The sequence below is a fragment of the Indicator indicator genome, chromosome 8 (assembly GCF_027791375.1).
Source record: "Indicator indicator isolate 239-I01 chromosome 8, UM_Iind_1.1, whole genome shotgun sequence".
Taxonomy (NCBI): Eukaryota; Metazoa; Chordata; class Aves; order Piciformes; family Indicatoridae; genus Indicator; species Indicator indicator.
The window spans coordinates 13,131,862-13,150,401 of record NC_072017.1 but is presented as its reverse complement, the minus strand read 5'-3'; the positions used below and the strand labels follow the sequence as shown (position 1 = coordinate 13,150,401).

The 18,540-nt window shown below is 37.6% G+C and overlaps 1 protein-coding gene across 9 annotated transcripts in view; it reads right to left on the bottom strand.

The window, feature by feature from the left end:
* Positions 1–18,540, bottom strand: part of SORBS2 (sorbin and SH3 domain containing 2) — a 76,090-nt gene that overhangs the window by 18,223 nt on the left and 39,327 nt on the right. For 5 of the 9 annotated variants that reach the window (XM_054383111.1, XM_054383112.1, XM_054383113.1 and 2 more), the window contains 4 exons: positions 8,366–8,418; positions 7,494–7,681; positions 3,768–5,315; positions 759–847 (listed from right to left, as the gene is read on the bottom strand). In XM_054383111.1, the coding sequence (XP_054239086.1) occupies positions 759–847; positions 3,768–5,315; positions 7,494–7,681; positions 8,366–8,418 (1,878 nt within the window). Of the gene's footprint in view, positions 1–758; positions 848–3,767; positions 5,316–7,493; positions 7,682–8,365; positions 8,419–13,033; positions 13,091–15,101; positions 15,186–18,540 lie in introns of all 9 variants that reach the window. The other 4 variants (XM_054383116.1, XM_054383117.1, XM_054383109.1 and 1 more) reach the window with 3 other exon arrangements.

Genomic DNA, 18,540 nt, shown 5'->3' with positions numbered 1-18,540 from the left:
CAATACAAATTAATGGGTATTTTTAACAACCTATGATCTGTAGACAGATGTTGGTTAATATGCATTTGCTTTATGATTGAGTAAAATCCATGAAGCCTATGTGGAGAACATTTATAGTTCCAGATCTAGAGTTATTCTTAATATGCAGTCCATTTTATTTGTTGTTTATGCTATTCATTGATACTCTTTGTCACTTTAAAGGCTGTATGCCTGGTTCCATTTCCTCTTCCAAGGCATTAGTATAAGCAATCAGTATATGATTACAATCACCAACTGTTACAGAAATTAGGGGTCGCTCTTAGGGTAAGAGGTTTTGTTTGAAACACTAACAACAGTGGGTTTGTTTTTTCTAGATAAAAACAATGGTGAAATATAGATGATGATTGCACCAGTTTTGAAGCTACTGAGGCAGTTTTCTTTGTGTAATGCTCTGGTTCTCAAAAAAAGCCTTTCTCCAGTGTCATTTACTATTCTTTGTTCCCAACACCCACTCCAGTCAACTTTGACAGAGCCTATCAATGCATAGTAAATGTATGTCTAAGTAGAAGATAGGGCTTATCTTACACAGCTTGCTATCTCTTAATTTCTTGAAGTACCAATCTCCTTAAGAAAAAAAGAATGCTGGCCCATCATACACTGTAACTGTTCCTCTTTTTCTGTATCATTACAGTGTTTTAAAAGCAACACAAATCTTGTCTCAGATATGTTAGCAATTTTCCATAAGGATATTGCTGCATGATTTGTCCTTGTTTCACTACCTCTTTGTCTGTAGTTCCTCTTCTCTCCCTTGGAGTACATCTTCCCACATCAGTGAAAGCAGAAGAATAGCTTCCAGGAGATTCCTGGTCTACTGAAAACAGAAATCATATGAAACCATGGTAAATGAAACAAAACTATTCAAATCTGTGATGCTGCTTGGTTTCATATAGGGGATGAAGAGATACTGAAATGTATTATTTACCTTTAATAGAAATAGAGCACATATGATGGCTAAAGTGTACCTTCAAAGAAAAAAAAGGTACAACTTGCAAGCAAAGGCAAGGCTGTCCTCTGATCCATGGCAGAATAATACATGATAGAGTCAGGACAGCAAAATTATGCCTGCCTGTATGAAGGGATGAATCCCTAATGGACCAAATGGAAGAAAATGCAGCAGTACCAAGACTTCATCAGGTTGCATGAAACTGTTTTGGAATGTCAACAATATAAACACAATTACATGCACAAAACACTATTGAAGCATGCTTCAATGAGAGAATAATGAACAAAAATACTTTCCTCCTAAGTGATCTAAGGTGCATTTCTACTTTAACAGGGGCACATGTTAGCCAGCACAAGGGAAGGTAAAGGGACGTTATTCCATAAAAGCATTTCTGTTTTATGAGATGGAATACAAATCAGTACTCACCAATCTGTGTGGCAGGTTTTCTCTAAAGCACAGTTTACCAATGTTTGTTTCAGGGAAGTACATTATAGGACAGTGAATATAGATTTTCATGCTTTAGTGAAAATAAAATAACCTTACACTCTCTATAGCTCTGCAAGTTGCCAACATGACAAGAAAACATAATGGAATGATTTTAGACTAGAGGATGAAATGAAATGCCTCTTGACTTCTGGGATTTACTGTGCACAGCCACAGTGATACTTGCTAGTGTAGACATATGACTGATGTTTGTCTGTCTTTGACTTCTTTCACACAACCTGTTACCAAGCTCATAGATTTCTACAGAAATACAAATGGAAACCCAAAGAATTGAAAGCATGGGGTCTTAGAGAAGAAAGAACTTGAGGCTATTGGTAACTACAGTGGAGACAAAAAAAATGAAATAATTGTATTATTTATGTCACTGGCTGCAAGCATATCATCACTAATAAGTATATCACAGTCCTACTTCTGGGTAGCTTTCTTGATATGGCATGTATCTGTGCTTTATAGTCTGTGCTTGCTGCACAAACATAACGATGTAATGTGTCCAAATACATCTAGTATTTTTTTTTTCTTTAAACTCTAGCAGAAAGAGAAGGACATGGGATGGAAGAAGTGAAAATGAAACAGCTTTAGAATGAACAATTTCCTTTATTTCTAAGCAGCTCCCTATGCCATCGGTATTGGTAGTTTTCAGTGCTTTTTGCTATATCCTTGGGGGATCTCTGTGCGGTGGCTGTAAGACACACACAGATGCAACAAAACATGAAACTTCATTAGAAGTAGGCTCAGCCATGAATGGTGCTGATGGAAGTCAATGGAACATTCTGCTACACTCATTCTCCATGCTACATTAGGGATAATAATGTTGACAGAGTGTTGACAGAGCTCTTTCATAGCTGCAGAAACTATTAGGAATCCATGTTTACTCTGCACTGTGGATTTCCTTATTTTCAAGGACTAGAAAATTCTCATTATTTAGCAACTGTGATATGTGACCAGTACAATTTCCAGCAACTTCAGTCTCATTGTCTAGTACTACCTGTCAGGATGAATCATGATCAGACTTCACATATGGTTAATTCAATTCTGGACTGCATTTTATAGCTGTTTTTTTACCAAATTCTCTGTCTTCATTATGTATACTTTAACTAGTCAAGACAAGGTGGCAACAGCTTCAGCTCTCATTTGTCTTGAAGTACATGTTTACTAGTGTGGTACTTGCAAAGGTAAAAGATTAAAGATAAGTAAGATGGGTCTGATTGAATATTGTATAACTGATACAGTATAGATCTCACATCCATTTGTGATTTCAAGAATAGCTTTGTAATATTATTGAATTCTCACAGATGCTCTGTCACAGCAGACAGAGGGTCTAGAAGCAGAACTCTTTAACATGGAAATGTTGCCATTTGAAAAGAAAACTAATTACACATTTGCCAAAGACATTACTATATATCACATATATATCACTATGTATTACTATATACCTGGCATATGCCCTTGTGCATTCCTGCTATGAATCTAGTTTGCTTCTTTTAATATCTCAAGGTTAAACTTCAAAAGCATTTTAAGCTCAAGCAGTTTTCTTGAAAAAGAGAAGCAGAGCAGCAAACAACTCAAAGCAGTAACTTTTAAACCAGATGACTGTCAAGACAGAATTTTTTTAAAAGTTAGTCTTCCTGATGATTTCAGTCAAGTTTTGATTATTGCAAATTTCCCTTCTAAGAGAATAGGAAATTTCTCACTTCAGAGAGACATTGAAATTCTGTGAGAAGAACTAGTTTTATTGCCACAGAAATTGGAAACTGTATTGTTTGAACAATGGAAATGGAAACTTAATAAAATGACCTTAAAGTCTATTCACAAAAAATAATACAAAGCAGCAGAGTGAGTGTATTTTCATAAGACAACAGAATTAACAGCATTTTTATCACTCACATGTTACAAAACTGTATGGTATAGCACATTTTAGATGCAGATTGGTTTTTTTGTTTTGTTTTGTTTTTAATAATAAAGGAAAAGCTATCTGCAAGGTCTTCTTCTTGGGGAAAACCCCACACATTGCTTAATTTTAAACGACACCATTGCAGTCTATAACACTAACAATCTGTTAATTTAAATACAGCATTATTCTAGTTGTCCAAAGTACTGTATTTTGTGAATAGACAGCACATTTATTAATTCTCATCCCCTGTGTAAAAATGACATTGTTAAGAATTTTGTGGGGTGAAAGATTCTTACAGACGACACAGTAATGGAATGAGAAAGGGTGGGAAAGACAGGGAGTAAGGTTGGATAAGTAAATCACAAAGACAGAGGAAGAAAGTTAATCCACCTTGGAAACACAGTGCACTATCATTGTTGTTAGTTGCATCCATGTCTGGAAAAGAGGCACTAAGAGGTAATCTTCCACAATCATTCTGGTACAGTGGGCAATGGATAGCACCATCTTGAGGCAGTGGATGAAAAGGCTGGTGCGTTGGTCTCTTTTTCAGAGCTTTAAGGGAGGAATTCCTTTCTGGAATATCTGGAAGCAGCTCAGTAATAAGTCTGTGTAATATACTGTTGTCAGGCAAGCTTCCCCTTCTTTTCTCAGCTTTAATTTGGTCACAGATGTCTTTAAGTGCAGAATCTAGTGCTTCAAATACGGATGACTTGCACTTTTTCTTTTCAGTTTGTTTTTTAGGAGCTGCACTTTTTTTTCTCCGGAAAGGCACTGGACTGACTAGGAATGCTATCTTAGAGAGGCCAGACTCTGCTTCCTGTCTCCTTGGATCCTCAGGGATTTCTTGTTTAGCCCTTTCATGTTTTAGCATGGTGGTGAAGCGAGTGTAAGATGCTGGACATCGTCCTTTGCAGGAGCTGATGAGATGCCTGTGGTGATGGTGGTGATGGCCTGATCCATAAAAGCTTTCAGATGATGTGAAGGAAAAGTGGTCAAAGTCACTTTCACTGCAAAAAGATGAACCCTCTATTTGGATAAAGTCACTGAGGTCAGAAACCACTCCATCTTGGTCACTGTCTGAAAAATCCATATGCGATCGTGGTGGTTCATCACTGGTCACTTCAATATGAATTGGCACCAGAGTTTTAGATTTGTAGCTCCGTTGTACCTGAGTAGGATGTCTGCCTTGATTTTCTTCTTCCAGCAAGGATTCAATAGAAAATCGCCTCTTTGGGCACAAGCCGTTCTTAGGAGGCTCCAGTGTAACAGTGGACAACATCTCGTCACCTAGGTTCGGCATCGATTTTGACTTCTGAATTAGTTTTTCAAATTCAGATATTCTGGTTGGCACCATGTCTCTGGGCACCTCTTCAGTAGAAGACTCTCTCCAGCCTTGAAGAACACCTTTGTGCTGCTCTTTTTCATACTGCAGTATTCTGGACTTCACAGAACAAATCACCTCAGAATTCATCAAGTCCTTGCGATTGATGCGGTGCATCTTTTTGTACATTTTTAAGAAACCCGGGGCATCGTGTGCGGATCTGTGACGAGCTCTTGACCTGCTACTACCATGGCCCTCAGCATATGGGGAGGCCCAGTTCATAGAGCACACTTCTTTGGAGTCCTCCTCACATAACAGAGAGCCCATGCTTTCAGACTTGGCCTGTGCATCGGGAAAGCTATCGCGGTCATCTGTTAAAAGATCGTCGCAGCTACGAGATTTTCTCTTTGGAGAAGCAGTTTCTTCTGTGCTGCTCCAGACTTCTGCGTTTTGACGAGTCATTTGCCAGCCATTCTTGTAGCTGACTGCCCTTCTTGAATCATTTGGAACAGCTAAATGTTGTCTGTAAGTGCTACAGTAATCTAGTTCATTTGAGGTGTTGTGGTTGTGCACTGAATAACTTAAAAGGGATGGATATACTTTGCTAATATCCCCACCTTTATAATCCATAGAGCAGCATGGTAAAAAAGAGATATTGCCAGAAATTAAAAGATTCAGAAAATTGAAGCTAACATCAGTAAGTATTAGAAAGACAAGAAGAGACAGCAATTAATGTATCTATCAGCTTAGATCAGTACATAGGTTGCTTCAGGCTGAGGCATCAGAGTTAATAATTATTTTCTATCTGTAAAAATTTACTCATGGTAATTTGATTATCAGAAAGAATTCTGCATGAATTATGGAGATGGTATCCCCTCCACACCCCCACTTCCAGCCATACCCTGTCCCTCCCCACTTCACTCCCTGCTAAAGTAACAAGCATTAATATTGATTTTGAAGCAGGTCAACAGACAACAAAAGCTGCAAAGGATTTAAAGATGAAGCCAAACATCAGATCTAGACCACATTAATTTTTCCACCTGTCCATTCTGAAAGAAGCTGTTCAGAATTTTTGAGCTGAATAATGCTCAGAGAGTTCACAGCAACTGCATATTCTAAGATAATTAAGATAAAGATGTATCTTTATATAAAATCAAATAGAAAATTTCTCCTAGTTGTTCATAGGTAGCTGCACTTTCCCTGTGTGATAGAATTGAAGGGAATGGTCTTTTCTACAACCTCTGGAGGGCAGCTCAGGAACTGCTTATATGGGTGCAAAGGAAGATGTACCAATTTACTGAGCATAACCACCACGCAGAAGAAATAATGACCTCAAGACTGACTTCTATAACAAAGCCCAAGTTTTCAAGCCAGTTTTAAAATGTTTTCATCATCTAGAAGTCACCAAGAGACAAATTTGGAACTATGGCCCCTTAATTTACACTGAAGTTTCAAAAATGGCCTCAAGTGGAAACAGTTAATTGTGGACACATGATTCAATCTGCTTTCTACAACAGCTGGAATGTGGGTCAGAAACGGAAACACAGGAGTTCAAAATCTGTGCTGATCAAGCTTATAATGTGCTGGCTCACTAACAAAAAGGTTTAATTCCAGGAAAAATTAACATTGCAATAGGTGTCATAATGCTGGAAGAGGACAGAGTGACACACCTGGGTCATCATCTGAAAGTTAATTAGCTCTGGTAGGGGAATCTTCAAACACAGTAAGTGTTTAAGTCATGGTAAGTGCTTTTTATTATTGGTACAGTCAAAAGTAAATCCAGGTAAACAGAGTTTACCAACTTTTCACTGTGTGACCTGTTATGGATGAGTTTAAACACTTAAATTACCTCTGTAACACTGGGTTTAGAATTCATTTGCTTTTCCATCACCCAACTCTTAATATTCCTCACTGCTTTTCTTTATCTGATGTTGGTTCTTTTCAGTGGGAATTTACTTGTACAAAGGTTGATACAGTCTCAAAAAACCAGCTACAGCCTGATTGATATAGCTATGGGATACAGCAGTTAAGTGAATAACAACTTAACCAGGAGACATATGTATGCATTATTACTCTGTATATTACTTGAGTTGTATGTTATACTGGAAACTTTTGTCTGGCTAAAAAACCTCAACCAACCCCCCACCCCCCCCCCCCACCCCCCAGCAATTGATTTATGTTCTCTCTTTTCTGGAGACACAGGGAGAACAGCAGTAGAATGGTGAGTTACTTGGAAAAAGAAGCTAATTACATTGTGTGTGCTGTACTAAATACTACAAGGATTTACAAAATAAAATATCAGACTATGGATGTTTGCTTGATTAAGTTAGGTCCTGATTACTTGTAATGTGGAAGACATCAGATATAGACTTGAAGAATACACTATCCTGGAAACACATCCTTAATATTATATGCCATTTATCTTTATTTACTTTCTGTATACACTGAAAACAGTTTCATGATAATCTAGTAAGAGAGTAGTGGAGTTAATAAAACTTGATTGGTTTATATAGTGTGATAGAAGTCATAGTCTTCTTTTAGTCTGTTTTTTTTTTTTTTTTTTTCTGGTTAGAATAAGCAGTTGAAACTGGAAAATCCCTGTTACAAATCCAGCTTTTCATCTTAAAATTACATGTGCAAGAAAAAAACCAAGTTAGCCTTTCAAGAAAAGCACAAAGCTGTTGCTTCATGTGGTAATTCACCCAGTGAAGTCCACTGAGCAACAGTAGGAAGCTGCATTTGCTACCAATGTACAGCAAGCCACCAGTAGTTTTCTGCTAACAAATACCTCTTACCTTTTGCTCTGGATGGAGACGAAGGAGACGAGCTAGTTAAAGGCTTTCTAAGAGTGGTATATGTGCCTTGCATATCTGTACGGCCCGGGCTAGGCTTGTTTGCATTCTGATCACCGTGGACCCTCTGGTGACTTACAGCAGGTTCTGACTTCCTTCTTTTTCTGTAGTCGCTTGCGGTACTGGCAGAGCTACAGAAAAAAGCAGTATTAGCAGCAGTCTAGTTCTGAGATCAGAATTCAGGGATTTGAAAAAATCAGCTCATAATTATATTACTGCTTTGTAGACTAAACAATGCCAGGACAAATACATCAAAACCATATAAAGGGCAGAAGCACGGGTTGCAGATACCTGAAAACATAGTTTATAGACAAAAGCTGAATTTATTCTTCACATGATTGTTTTAAAGTTGTGTTCAAAATTGCTATGTTCTTTTCATAGTGAAGGCTTTGAAATAAATACATCAAGGTTTTTAGTCTACTTTGTGGTCTTAGAAGTTCAGTACAAAGATAGGAAAAGGCAAGAGAATGAGAATAGATATGGTCGAACCTTAGGGAAACATCACTGAAAGCACTGCAGGTAGAAAGGTTAAATGGTAGATCCCAACAGTTGAGACAAGCTGAGGGATATTAATGGAAAGATCCAGAATGGCTTATTTTGAATGTAATCAGTAGGCCCTTGTAAAACAAAAGTAAAATTTACACTTTGGTATCAAAATACAAACACTCTCACTGTGCATCACTCTATTTTGTCAGCAGGTCACAAAGTGAGTATTAAAATCTGACTCCTCGCAACATCTGCTGGCTTCAAGTCACAAAGAAAAGCCTCAGGCTGTATAATCCCTGTCCACTGAAATCATACATTGCATTTCTTACCTAGAGGGTCTGTCCAGGCCTTTGTCTGTTGAATAGTGATGATACAAGGAAGTCTGTGAAAACAAATACATGAACTTGTTACATGTCTGTATTTGAAAAAAAAAAAAAATGCTGTCAATTTCTGCTTATTGTGTTTGATTATCATTTGTTACTCTGTGACAGATCCTACAAAACCAGACTGTCATGATTAACATCCTGGGCACCCAGGCTCAGATACTGCAATATTTCATGAGCATAGTTATGCATTTTTAATAATTATATAATTCTGCTTTTCTATATCCTTTTCAAAAATGGATACAGAACACCTGAAACAAACTTTACTATAAAAGCACAGAAATCTGAAAATAATTCCTTTGTGTGGAAGTGAGGTCTGCAGAGCTTCTCCTCCTCTAAGTTACTCACCAAAATCCCACAATCAATTATAGACAGAAGCTTTTGTAAATCTCATGATGTTTGTGAGTAATTGTTGACCATCTTATATTCCTGGTAAGAACAGTTCTTATCACAGAACATTAGTTGTTGCTTACGGACTTACATGAATCCTGGAAGATGGAATGGAGTACTGCTCCATAAATTTATTATTAATATGAAGTCAACCTTAAATATCTACTAAGTTTACATCAACTATTTAATACATTTCAAGCCTGCAGTCAGAATGAAATACTACTACCATTCTGGTAACTAGATATGAATCTAGAACTGCATGGTCCCTGGGGGGTTTCTTTATGGGTACAAAGCAGTGTGGTTCAAAAGTCAAACTTGTTTCAAGTTCCTGGGATGTCCCTTCAGAGCTACCCTGATAGACTGGAAATTGAACTATCATACAGATTTGTAAACTGCTTTTTCCTCTACAGAAATCTTCTAGACTTTGAATGGAAAAATCTTTATAAACTTTTCTCTGTACAGAAGGACTGCAGAAGTAATAGCGCTCCTGACCTGTGCAAGTGTTTTTTTTTGTTAGATGACATTTTTCCAGTGATTTGAATTGCAAGTTCATGACTAGGACTTAACCTAGGTTTGTTAACTGAGACTTATGTACACTTCCCAGAAGATTTCACCTGTAATCTAAGAACAGATTATTTGGAACAGATTTCCTGAGACTTTGTATTTTAAATAACATTCTAGAATAAACTTTTAAAGTACTTTTACAGATGGAGCACTACAAAGACAATACGATTGTTCCATCAAGAGTTCATTTGTCACTAAGCTTTGTTATTTACGACCTGTGTCATGTACCAAGTGATCCTATTAGGAGAATAACTGAAGTTTTAATTTCTGGATTATACTGAAAGTTGCTGTACTGTGAGGCAGGCAGAATCACACAAACATGATACAATTAGGAACAGCTGTTATCTGAAATGCGAGCCAAGATCATTCCAATTTTCTCCATAACTTTTAACTGTACTTTAAATTACATTAAAAATCAGGTAAAAACTTCCTGCTTTTGGTAAGAATGACAGCGAATATGTAAACAGTTAAAAAAATCAGTAATTCAAAGACTTTAAAGTTACTTCCTGTAGAAAATAAATCTTTTATAAACTTGTTGCAAGTGATCTCTGCAAAGGGTTTAAAAATGTGTATTTTTGCATAAAAAGAAAGTTTTCTTTGTGGACAAGTATTCAAGTATTTCTTCTGCATTAGTGCTTATTACTACTATTCTTACTCCTGTCAGAGCTCAAGTAGCCCAAACACTCTGAAACCACTTCCAAACAACTAATGTGATTCTGTTGTAATGTGCTACATTGTTTTGTATGACAAATATTTTATTTTATAATAATATGAGAAACCAAAACAATAGACTTGCTCTTTTTCTCATCCTTATTCTTATCCTGTAGACGCATTTTCAAGTTGGTGAAACTGATGCTCTAGTTCTGACAACATACAACTCTGCTTCAATGACTTAGGCTATGGATGAAAGAAAGGAGCTGGAAATAAAAGCTCCAAAAATTTATTTTAGTGATATGCTTAAAAAAAAAACCAAACCTACTTCTTGTGGAGCTATTTTCAGCTCATCCAATATAGCCTTCAGCCACATTAGAGGAGACATGATCTCTCTATTCATCTGCAATACATTTACAGTAAAGAACAACTTACATGAAACCCTCTGCTGTGTGCATTACACTAGGAAGGAGAAAGTGGCATTAACAAAGTATCAATGGCAATATGTCCAGCTGCTTGGAATTACTGTTGTGTTTGGTTTTTTTTCAAAGTTAACATGTCCTCAAGCAATTTCTAGCCTGCATATGAAATACCTTCACACAATCTGGAAATTAAGCTGTTACCGAGAGAAGAAAGATGAGGTAGTGTGACATAGTCCCCATTCTTAAGGAGCAGTGATGTCACAAGGATGGCTTTCTCAGTGGGGCAAGTCCTCTAGTAACTGCCTGTTGGGAGAAGACTACCAACATTAATGATCATGTGCCCAGCTTCCCCCAGTGTCAGGTGTTTCTATCACTCATTCTATGAAATACCCCTTTTCCAGGTGGCTTTCTGTGCAGTGGTGTTTCACATATGTTTTTCCCATGATGGAAGAGTACAGAAAACCATGCAATACCCTCAGGTTTTGTAACAGCATCTCATTTTTATTTCCTAAATTTGCTAAAGCCAACCTACTTTTCTGCAAACAAATGTGAAGTTACTTCTTACAGGTTTCATTTTCCTAAATTACAAGGTTTAGAGTTTTTTTTAAATCATTTGTCACTGCATTGTTCTTAGGTGACTAAAGAAAACTACGTATGACACCTCAAAGTAGAAATGCTTTGTGGATTCAAATGTGAAGAATAGAAACAGATAATTGTTAACTGATGTATTTTAAGTACTGTAACCTAGCTCATGAGGTTAACCATTAGAAGAGGTACTGTGAAAAAAGCCCATACATCTGCTCTAGGAAAAGATTAAAGAATCAAACCTCCTCACATTTCTACCCAACAGAGTGAAACAAAGACCTCAGGTCTGCATAGTTGCCTGCACTACCCACAAAACACACATTGAGTCTGTTCTGGGAAATGTTTGAGTCTTATTTAAAAACTGGCTGCAGATATCAACCAAGTCTTTGTTGACCAGCTACCACCCCAGTTTAGTACCAGCAGAGGAAAGAAACTGAGGCTTACAGAGGGTCTCAGAACTGGTGCGTAAGTTGCAGACTAATTGTCATCGTGGGGTTTCTTGTGTGGGTGCCAACTCCTCCCGTTAGAGACAGAAACAGGACCATCTGTCACATGGCACTGGCCAAATAACCATGATGCACTGATCACTCTCCATCACTTGTAATGGCTCGTGGGCTGTGCAGACCACAATGTAAATCCCAAGGGCACTGTAGATCCCCATTGCCTTCCATAGGAGGCAATCACAAAACTGAAGCCAAACCAGAGAGGACCTCTTCCACACCATTCCCTAGGCCATAAGTAGTGAGTAAGTGATCAGCCTAAGGCTGCAAGAAGTATGTGCCATGCCAAAATTGACTGCTGGGTCTACATATATATATATACATATAGCTTTCTGTCTCTTATCACCATGAATGTGACTTGTCCCATGCTCACAACTCCAAAGCTAATTAGGCATCTTCCAGAATATTCAACACTGCCCTATAAGGACAAAGGCTCCCTGACAAAAACAACTAAACATTGAAGACAAACATCCAAACTACCAAATGCAGAATTTGTTGACCACTGTGGATTAGTTCTACTCAAACCCCAGACAAATATTTATAACTAACTCAATGTTTTAAATGTTTTTATGCATCAAGGCTTTAATGGTGACTGAAAATGGAGTAAGGAAAAGCTTATTGTCTTGGAGAACTGAGCCCAAATATCACAACCATGTGGTTTTTCCGGATTTATAGAGACTAAAACCAGACCAGAGTAATTAAAAAAAAAAACCAACCACTGAACCAAAAAAAAACAACCAATCAATTTCAGACCACAAGTTAACCTTCATTTTTGGAGAGACTATGGAAGATGAGAGTCAATCACAAATGTGAAGTAAAGCCACAACATGAAGTAAACCTGAATTACAGGATTCACTGACTTTTTTGGCCTAACACGCTAAAAATGGAGATGAAGGAGATAAGGAATGAAAGCCTGAATCTCTCCCACTCAGAGCAGGGCAATGACAGCCTACTACCTGATCTTGATGCATTTTATTTGGAGTAATGACAGTGACTGTCTATCCTGCAGTTAGAAATTTACAACAGGATTATTGTTTTACCTGATTAGCAACCTCAGTAATATTTATTTGGAGAAATGAAAGCTCAGCTGCAAAGACTTTCACTCGACATAAAGAATTTGCAGTCAGATATTTTAATTAAAAAAATACTACTGTGCTGATGTATTAATTGTGTCTGAAAGCAACACACTTGCCCAGCTCTGAAGAAGTGAGAATTTGTCCAAGAGTTACAGACGTATGGGCTGTTGTGTAATTCTGAATGTTAATCTCTGAGAAAATTTGGGGATAAGGACTCACAGTTCCTAGGATAATAAGAGCAACATCCAAATGCACTAGTGATCTGGAAAGATATGAAGACAAAGATACAATGATTGTGAATTAGAAACATCTTACAGCTATACAGTGGAAGGAAGCCACTAAATTTTAATAAACTTAAGACATAAATGGTGAGCACTCCAACCCTTCTTCCCAAGAGAATCATCTGAACAAGAATCATTCATTTACCTCATTGGAAACACCAGAAGCACTGTCTTGAACATAGTCCAAAAGCTTTTTAGGTGGCTGCATCATAAAAGCAGAAGTGCAGAGATGAAATGGAGTAGAATCAATGGCAGCAAGGAATGAAACATGTGGAGAAGGTGACACAATTAGAAACTAAGTGTTGACAACATCAGATACAAAGAGTGACACATATGGGTAGAAGGAAGAATGTGTTACAATAATTTTTACATTATAAGCATCTTAACAAAATGTTAGTAGCTTTAGGTAGTAAAATGTACAACTGGAACGGTTGACTCAATACCAGCAGGTTTTAACACTGATGTGACAGAAGAGTGCAAAGCATCACAGTTACATTCTGCTGGGGAAATCTGAATATATTTTATCTTACAGAAGACACTATTCTCAGGTTATCATTATCAGTAAAATATTCCTGACATATTGTTCATCAGAAGAATGTATCTGGACTTGTCCTGCCCACCTAGAAGGAGGAATGACAAAGCAGCTTGAGTGGGTAGATAAAAAGAAATAAAAGGTAATAGGTGAAAATGTGATACATTGTAGACCACCGGACAACAAACTAAACCCAGATGGAGTCAACATTTTGTGAAATTGTTTTCAGTTGGTATTCCATGGCTAATGTTTTTAAAATTTTATGCTTAAAAAATAATTTAAAACTAGATTGTATGTGGTTTTCTTTCTCTTCTGCTCTCATTGAAGTAGTTGGGAGTTCTGATTTTGTCTTGTGGCTAGCTACAAAAAGTGGCTAAGGTACCTGGTTCCCAGAATGCCCTCCAGGGCCCTGTGGCAAGTGCTCAGGCTCCTCATGTAGCCCAGCATGTCAGTAATTAGCATGTTGTGGGAGGTTCCAGAGAATTGCTAGCTAACAGGAAAAGATAAGAATGGGCAATGTTGTAAATCCTGATACTCTCAAGCTCAAGTGCCATGCCTATCTGGGATTTCCTGCCTGTGGGCAGGTAGCTTTTGGTCTTTTTCTTCAAGCTACCCAGGATCCTGGGGAGCTGTGAGAATACTTAACCCAGCGGAGGGAATGCTTGTGTTTACTTCCCTCCTTTTTCTAAGGGGATTTGAACTCATGGAACCAGAGAGGGTGTGTGCAAAAGCAAGAGCAGACACCTTCCACCTCCCACCACTTGGTGCATCTCCAAGCTAGTCATTAAGGCACTATGCAGGGAAGCAGTGAAACCTAGTTCTCAGTCTTGCTTTCAGGGCAGTGCTACTGTTTGATCCTTGTGTTAAAACAGCCTTTGGTGTTTACATGCCATTAAGTCTGGTATTGGCATAACTGCAAGTGCCTAGGCAACCAAAGGTGACAAACTGACATATCTCTGATATTTAGGCATTTCAAAAAAATGGAACTTTTCAGGTTTATAATGTTAAAAGTAAAAGTTTGTCATAGGAGTCAAGTGGCATCTATTTGCCTGAGTCCTTTTTTTGGACCTGGCTATTTGTGGAAATCAGAGCAGAACTGAAATCTCTCTATTCAAGCAGATGGCAGCTTGAAAACAGAGCAAACCAATACCTTTGTGTTCAGGCACAAAACATGTATTCTGCATGTATATACATGAGAGTTAAAAAAGAAAAAAATTCACAGTATTTACTGCTGTAAGCAATCTGTGTATGGTTGCATGCATTTAAATTTAGACACATTCCTTCAAGTAAAATACAGGATCTGTAACTTAACATCCCTAATGCAAACTGACATGTTCTCTGTTTAGAAACAATATAGCCAAATGCAAAAGATTTCGAGAGACCAGCAAACATCTCTGTTGAACATGTAGTTTGTCTTGTTCTTAAATATTTACACACTACTACTTGTCTAATATGTAGTCCAAGCTATTGATGACACTTCTCTACCAAGTTAAGGGTCCACTTGAAAAATAATGCTTATATGCACAAGATGACTTTAATGACCTTCCGCCCCCCCCCCTCCCCAAATCCCCAGCAGATTAACTTTACTGTCTTGTGTTTGCTGAATTTGGTAATCTGTAAATTCCTCATTATAAAACTGTTTTTCCTAATGTTTAAATGTTAATATTCTGTCCTCACTTACCGGACGTCCAAACTCCAGTTCTGAAAAGAATTTATACCAGGGTTCATTTTCTAAATCTATGTCATCTGGGTTTATGCGATCAGTCTGGAGCAGTTGTGAAGGAAAAGGGAAGGAAAAGGCACACACTGAGCAAAGTGCTAGAAATGCTGTGTCATTTAACAAGAAACACACACAAACACAAAACAAATATGGGGAAAGGAGTGGAATAAAAATCAAAGAATGAAGATGGGATTTAAGACAGAATGTTGTTGTTCAAGAGCAGTCACTGATGGGTAGCTTTAATGCTTTTCCTTTTTGTTGCTGTTCTTCCACTGACTGGAAGATGTTTTTTACTACTCTTTTGAAGCTAAGAGGGCTCCTTGACCACTTCTGTAAACACCACTGCATTACTTAAGTATATTTAATGCTACTAAAGGTTCCTCGTTAAAAAGATAGTTTAAATGATTGTCATTTTCAGTATAGGCAAGAAATTGCCCATCTGATCAGCAATAAAGACATAACTTTATCAGTATTGCTTTTGGTCATTCCTTGTCTTCTCACAAAGCACCTTAATTCTGGATCTTGCTGTCTTGAAGCAAGTGCTGGACAGAGATAAGCAATATGCATCGTGCAGCCATAATATAAAAAAGCCATTTCAGCATATGAAAGGCAACTGTTATATCCTATGGTCAAAAAAATAGGTAACAAAAAAATATTCATTCCCTAATATTCATTTTAGCAATGTTTTCTAGCGCTTTCTCTCCTGCCTTGTTGACACAATGATGCATTTTTTCCACAGTGAGATACATTGTTTTCATCTGAAAATTCTCACAGCAAAGGGATAAAGTAGCAATTGAAGATAGCAGTAAGAAAATTCTTCAATGAGTAGAAGAATAATTGACAGATTTATTCAAGTACCATGAAAACATGACAGTGCAAAACAGTGGAGCTCCTGATGGGGTATCTAATCAACTGTAAACTTGGCTGCGTTCATTATTTTCTAAATATCTCCAGTTCCTTTGTAGGAACTGATGTAAGCTGTCAGGCAGCACAGAATTCCAGTGAACTGTTGGGTTAAAGCTCTCTGAAACAGAGAAAGACTCTTGTTAAAGATATTTCTGGATTTAAAATCTGGTCCTCCACAGCTGTTATTATCAGAACTAATTATGGTGTGACCTAGAATGCAATCCTCAAAGAAGACAGGGTTCTTCATAAAGAATTATATTGATGATTAGGTATGTAACACTTCTTCCTCTTTAGTCAAGCTGTCACCAATATAGCAGAGCAATGCCATAAGGTATTTCTGGTTTCTGCAAGAGATAACACCCTGCTCTTGACCATTTCAGGTAATTAAACATCTTCCAGCACTTGCTGCTTTTGATGTTACTGGAACAGACTGCCAACTTTGCTCTGTTGAAAGGTCAACGACTCTTCTGAACTACCTTGGTGCTCAGAGAACTGTTCATGCAATATCTGGACACAAACTATTGTTTTATGGACTTATCTTCACAAGGTCCTCTTTCAACCAAGGAGGATATTACTCCTGTAAACACAGAGTGGGAAGTGAATGCCAGTGATAAACAACCTGTGCTCCATAGCAGGGTTAGGAAGTGAAGCCACACAGGAGTTCTGCCCTCACATTTCCACCATCCACAACCATAACAATTGTTTCAGCTCAGATATACAGATTATAATGGATTTAAGAAAAAAAAATGTGATTCTTTTCTACAGAGAGATGAAGGCAGAAGGGCAAAAAATTACAGATTCACAATGCAAAAGATAATTTCATTATATATCAACCTGATTCCCATTATAGTGAATGCATGGTGTATTCAGAGTTTTTTCTTATAACTTAGATCTGGAGAGCATGAGAAGAGAGTACTAAACAACTGCTTTTTCATAATTTCTTCAGTGTATGTTACTGTATGTTGAAATATGTTTTGATCTTTATATTATACCAATGAATTAATTTTCAAAGAAAACTTACTATCAGCAATTAGGTCCATCTACATACAACAGATAAATCAAACCATTGAAATTCCCAGGGTGTTGAAATTTTGGGAGTGTTTGGACTACAAATCCAGAACTACTGACGTTAGTTGCTTGGGCAGTAATCATCAGCATTATGAATCTCAAGGTTCCCTGGCTAGCAGAGCCCCCCACCTGCACATTGATGGATTGGTGTCCCTTCTTGCAGGGAGCCAGAACACACTGTCAGATCAGGTGGGCTTCCACACAGCTAGCCAAGGAGATAAAAACAAGAGTAGGAGTTGACTCCCATTTTACCTTTGAATAGTCTCGCCATTAGCTGCCAGCTGAAACCCCTCACAGTTCTGCTTCTAAAGAAAAAGCTACAAATAATGCCTTTAACATAGTTTCTAAGTTTCTGAGTTCTCCCCGTGTAGCAGTGTGCAAATAAAACTAGCGCATAAGAAAGTGTTTAAAGCTAACTCCAAGCACACAAGTGCTACTTTTGTTTACAGCTTGAACTGCAGAGGGCAGCAGACAGAAAGAAACTGAGCACTAAAGTCTCCAAGCTCACTGCTGCCTGGCAGAGGGGAGTCTGAAAGTCCTGCGCCACCAAGATCAACACGCAGGCAACTGAGTTCTCTTGCCCCTCGATTCAGTTTCGCCAATGGACTTCTATTATTTCCTTTTCTAACTTGAACAATTAATTTTGACTCAAAAAATGAACTTGGCTTTCTTTCACAAAGTGTCTTCCAAATTGCTTGAACAGAAGGCAAAAGCAATAAATTCCCTTTTTATGACTTGTCAGTCAAACCAAACCATATTCCTAATTCTCTATCCTTCATCCAGTCATCTAGTAACATTTTCATTACTTGTTGAAAATATGCTACTGAAGCCCAGCAACTTCAGCCTTTTTGCATCAGATGGCCAGCACAGCATAGCATCAACATACTCATAGAACACTGCCATTAAAAAAAAAAAAAAAAAAAATTGCATCTACAGTGCTGCATGCAGCTTTGTCAGTGCTTGATTTTATATATATATATATATATATATATATATATATATATATATAAATATATATATATATATATGCGCAAGTAGACATCAACAGGAAATAATCCAAAATCTGCACTGGTGGCTCTTACATGACCTGCACAGTCAAATTAGTATTTTGTGTTTCATAGAATCATAGAATCAGTCAGGGTTGGAAGGGACCACAAGGGTCATCTAGTTCCAACCCCTCTGACATGGGCAAGGACACCTCACACTAGATCAGGCTGGCCAGAGCCTCATTTGCAAGTTCAGACACCATACTGAAACCTCTTTGGAACAATGGACTGAGACGTCTGTTGCAAAGAGTTTGCTTTTGGTTTTCCTTTTTTGTTTGTTTGTTTTTGTTTGGGTTTTTTCAAGTATTTTAAACAGCTGTTTCAGCTCTGTCCACTACAAGATTAATTTAGGTCTCTCTGTATGTTTATGAAAAGACACA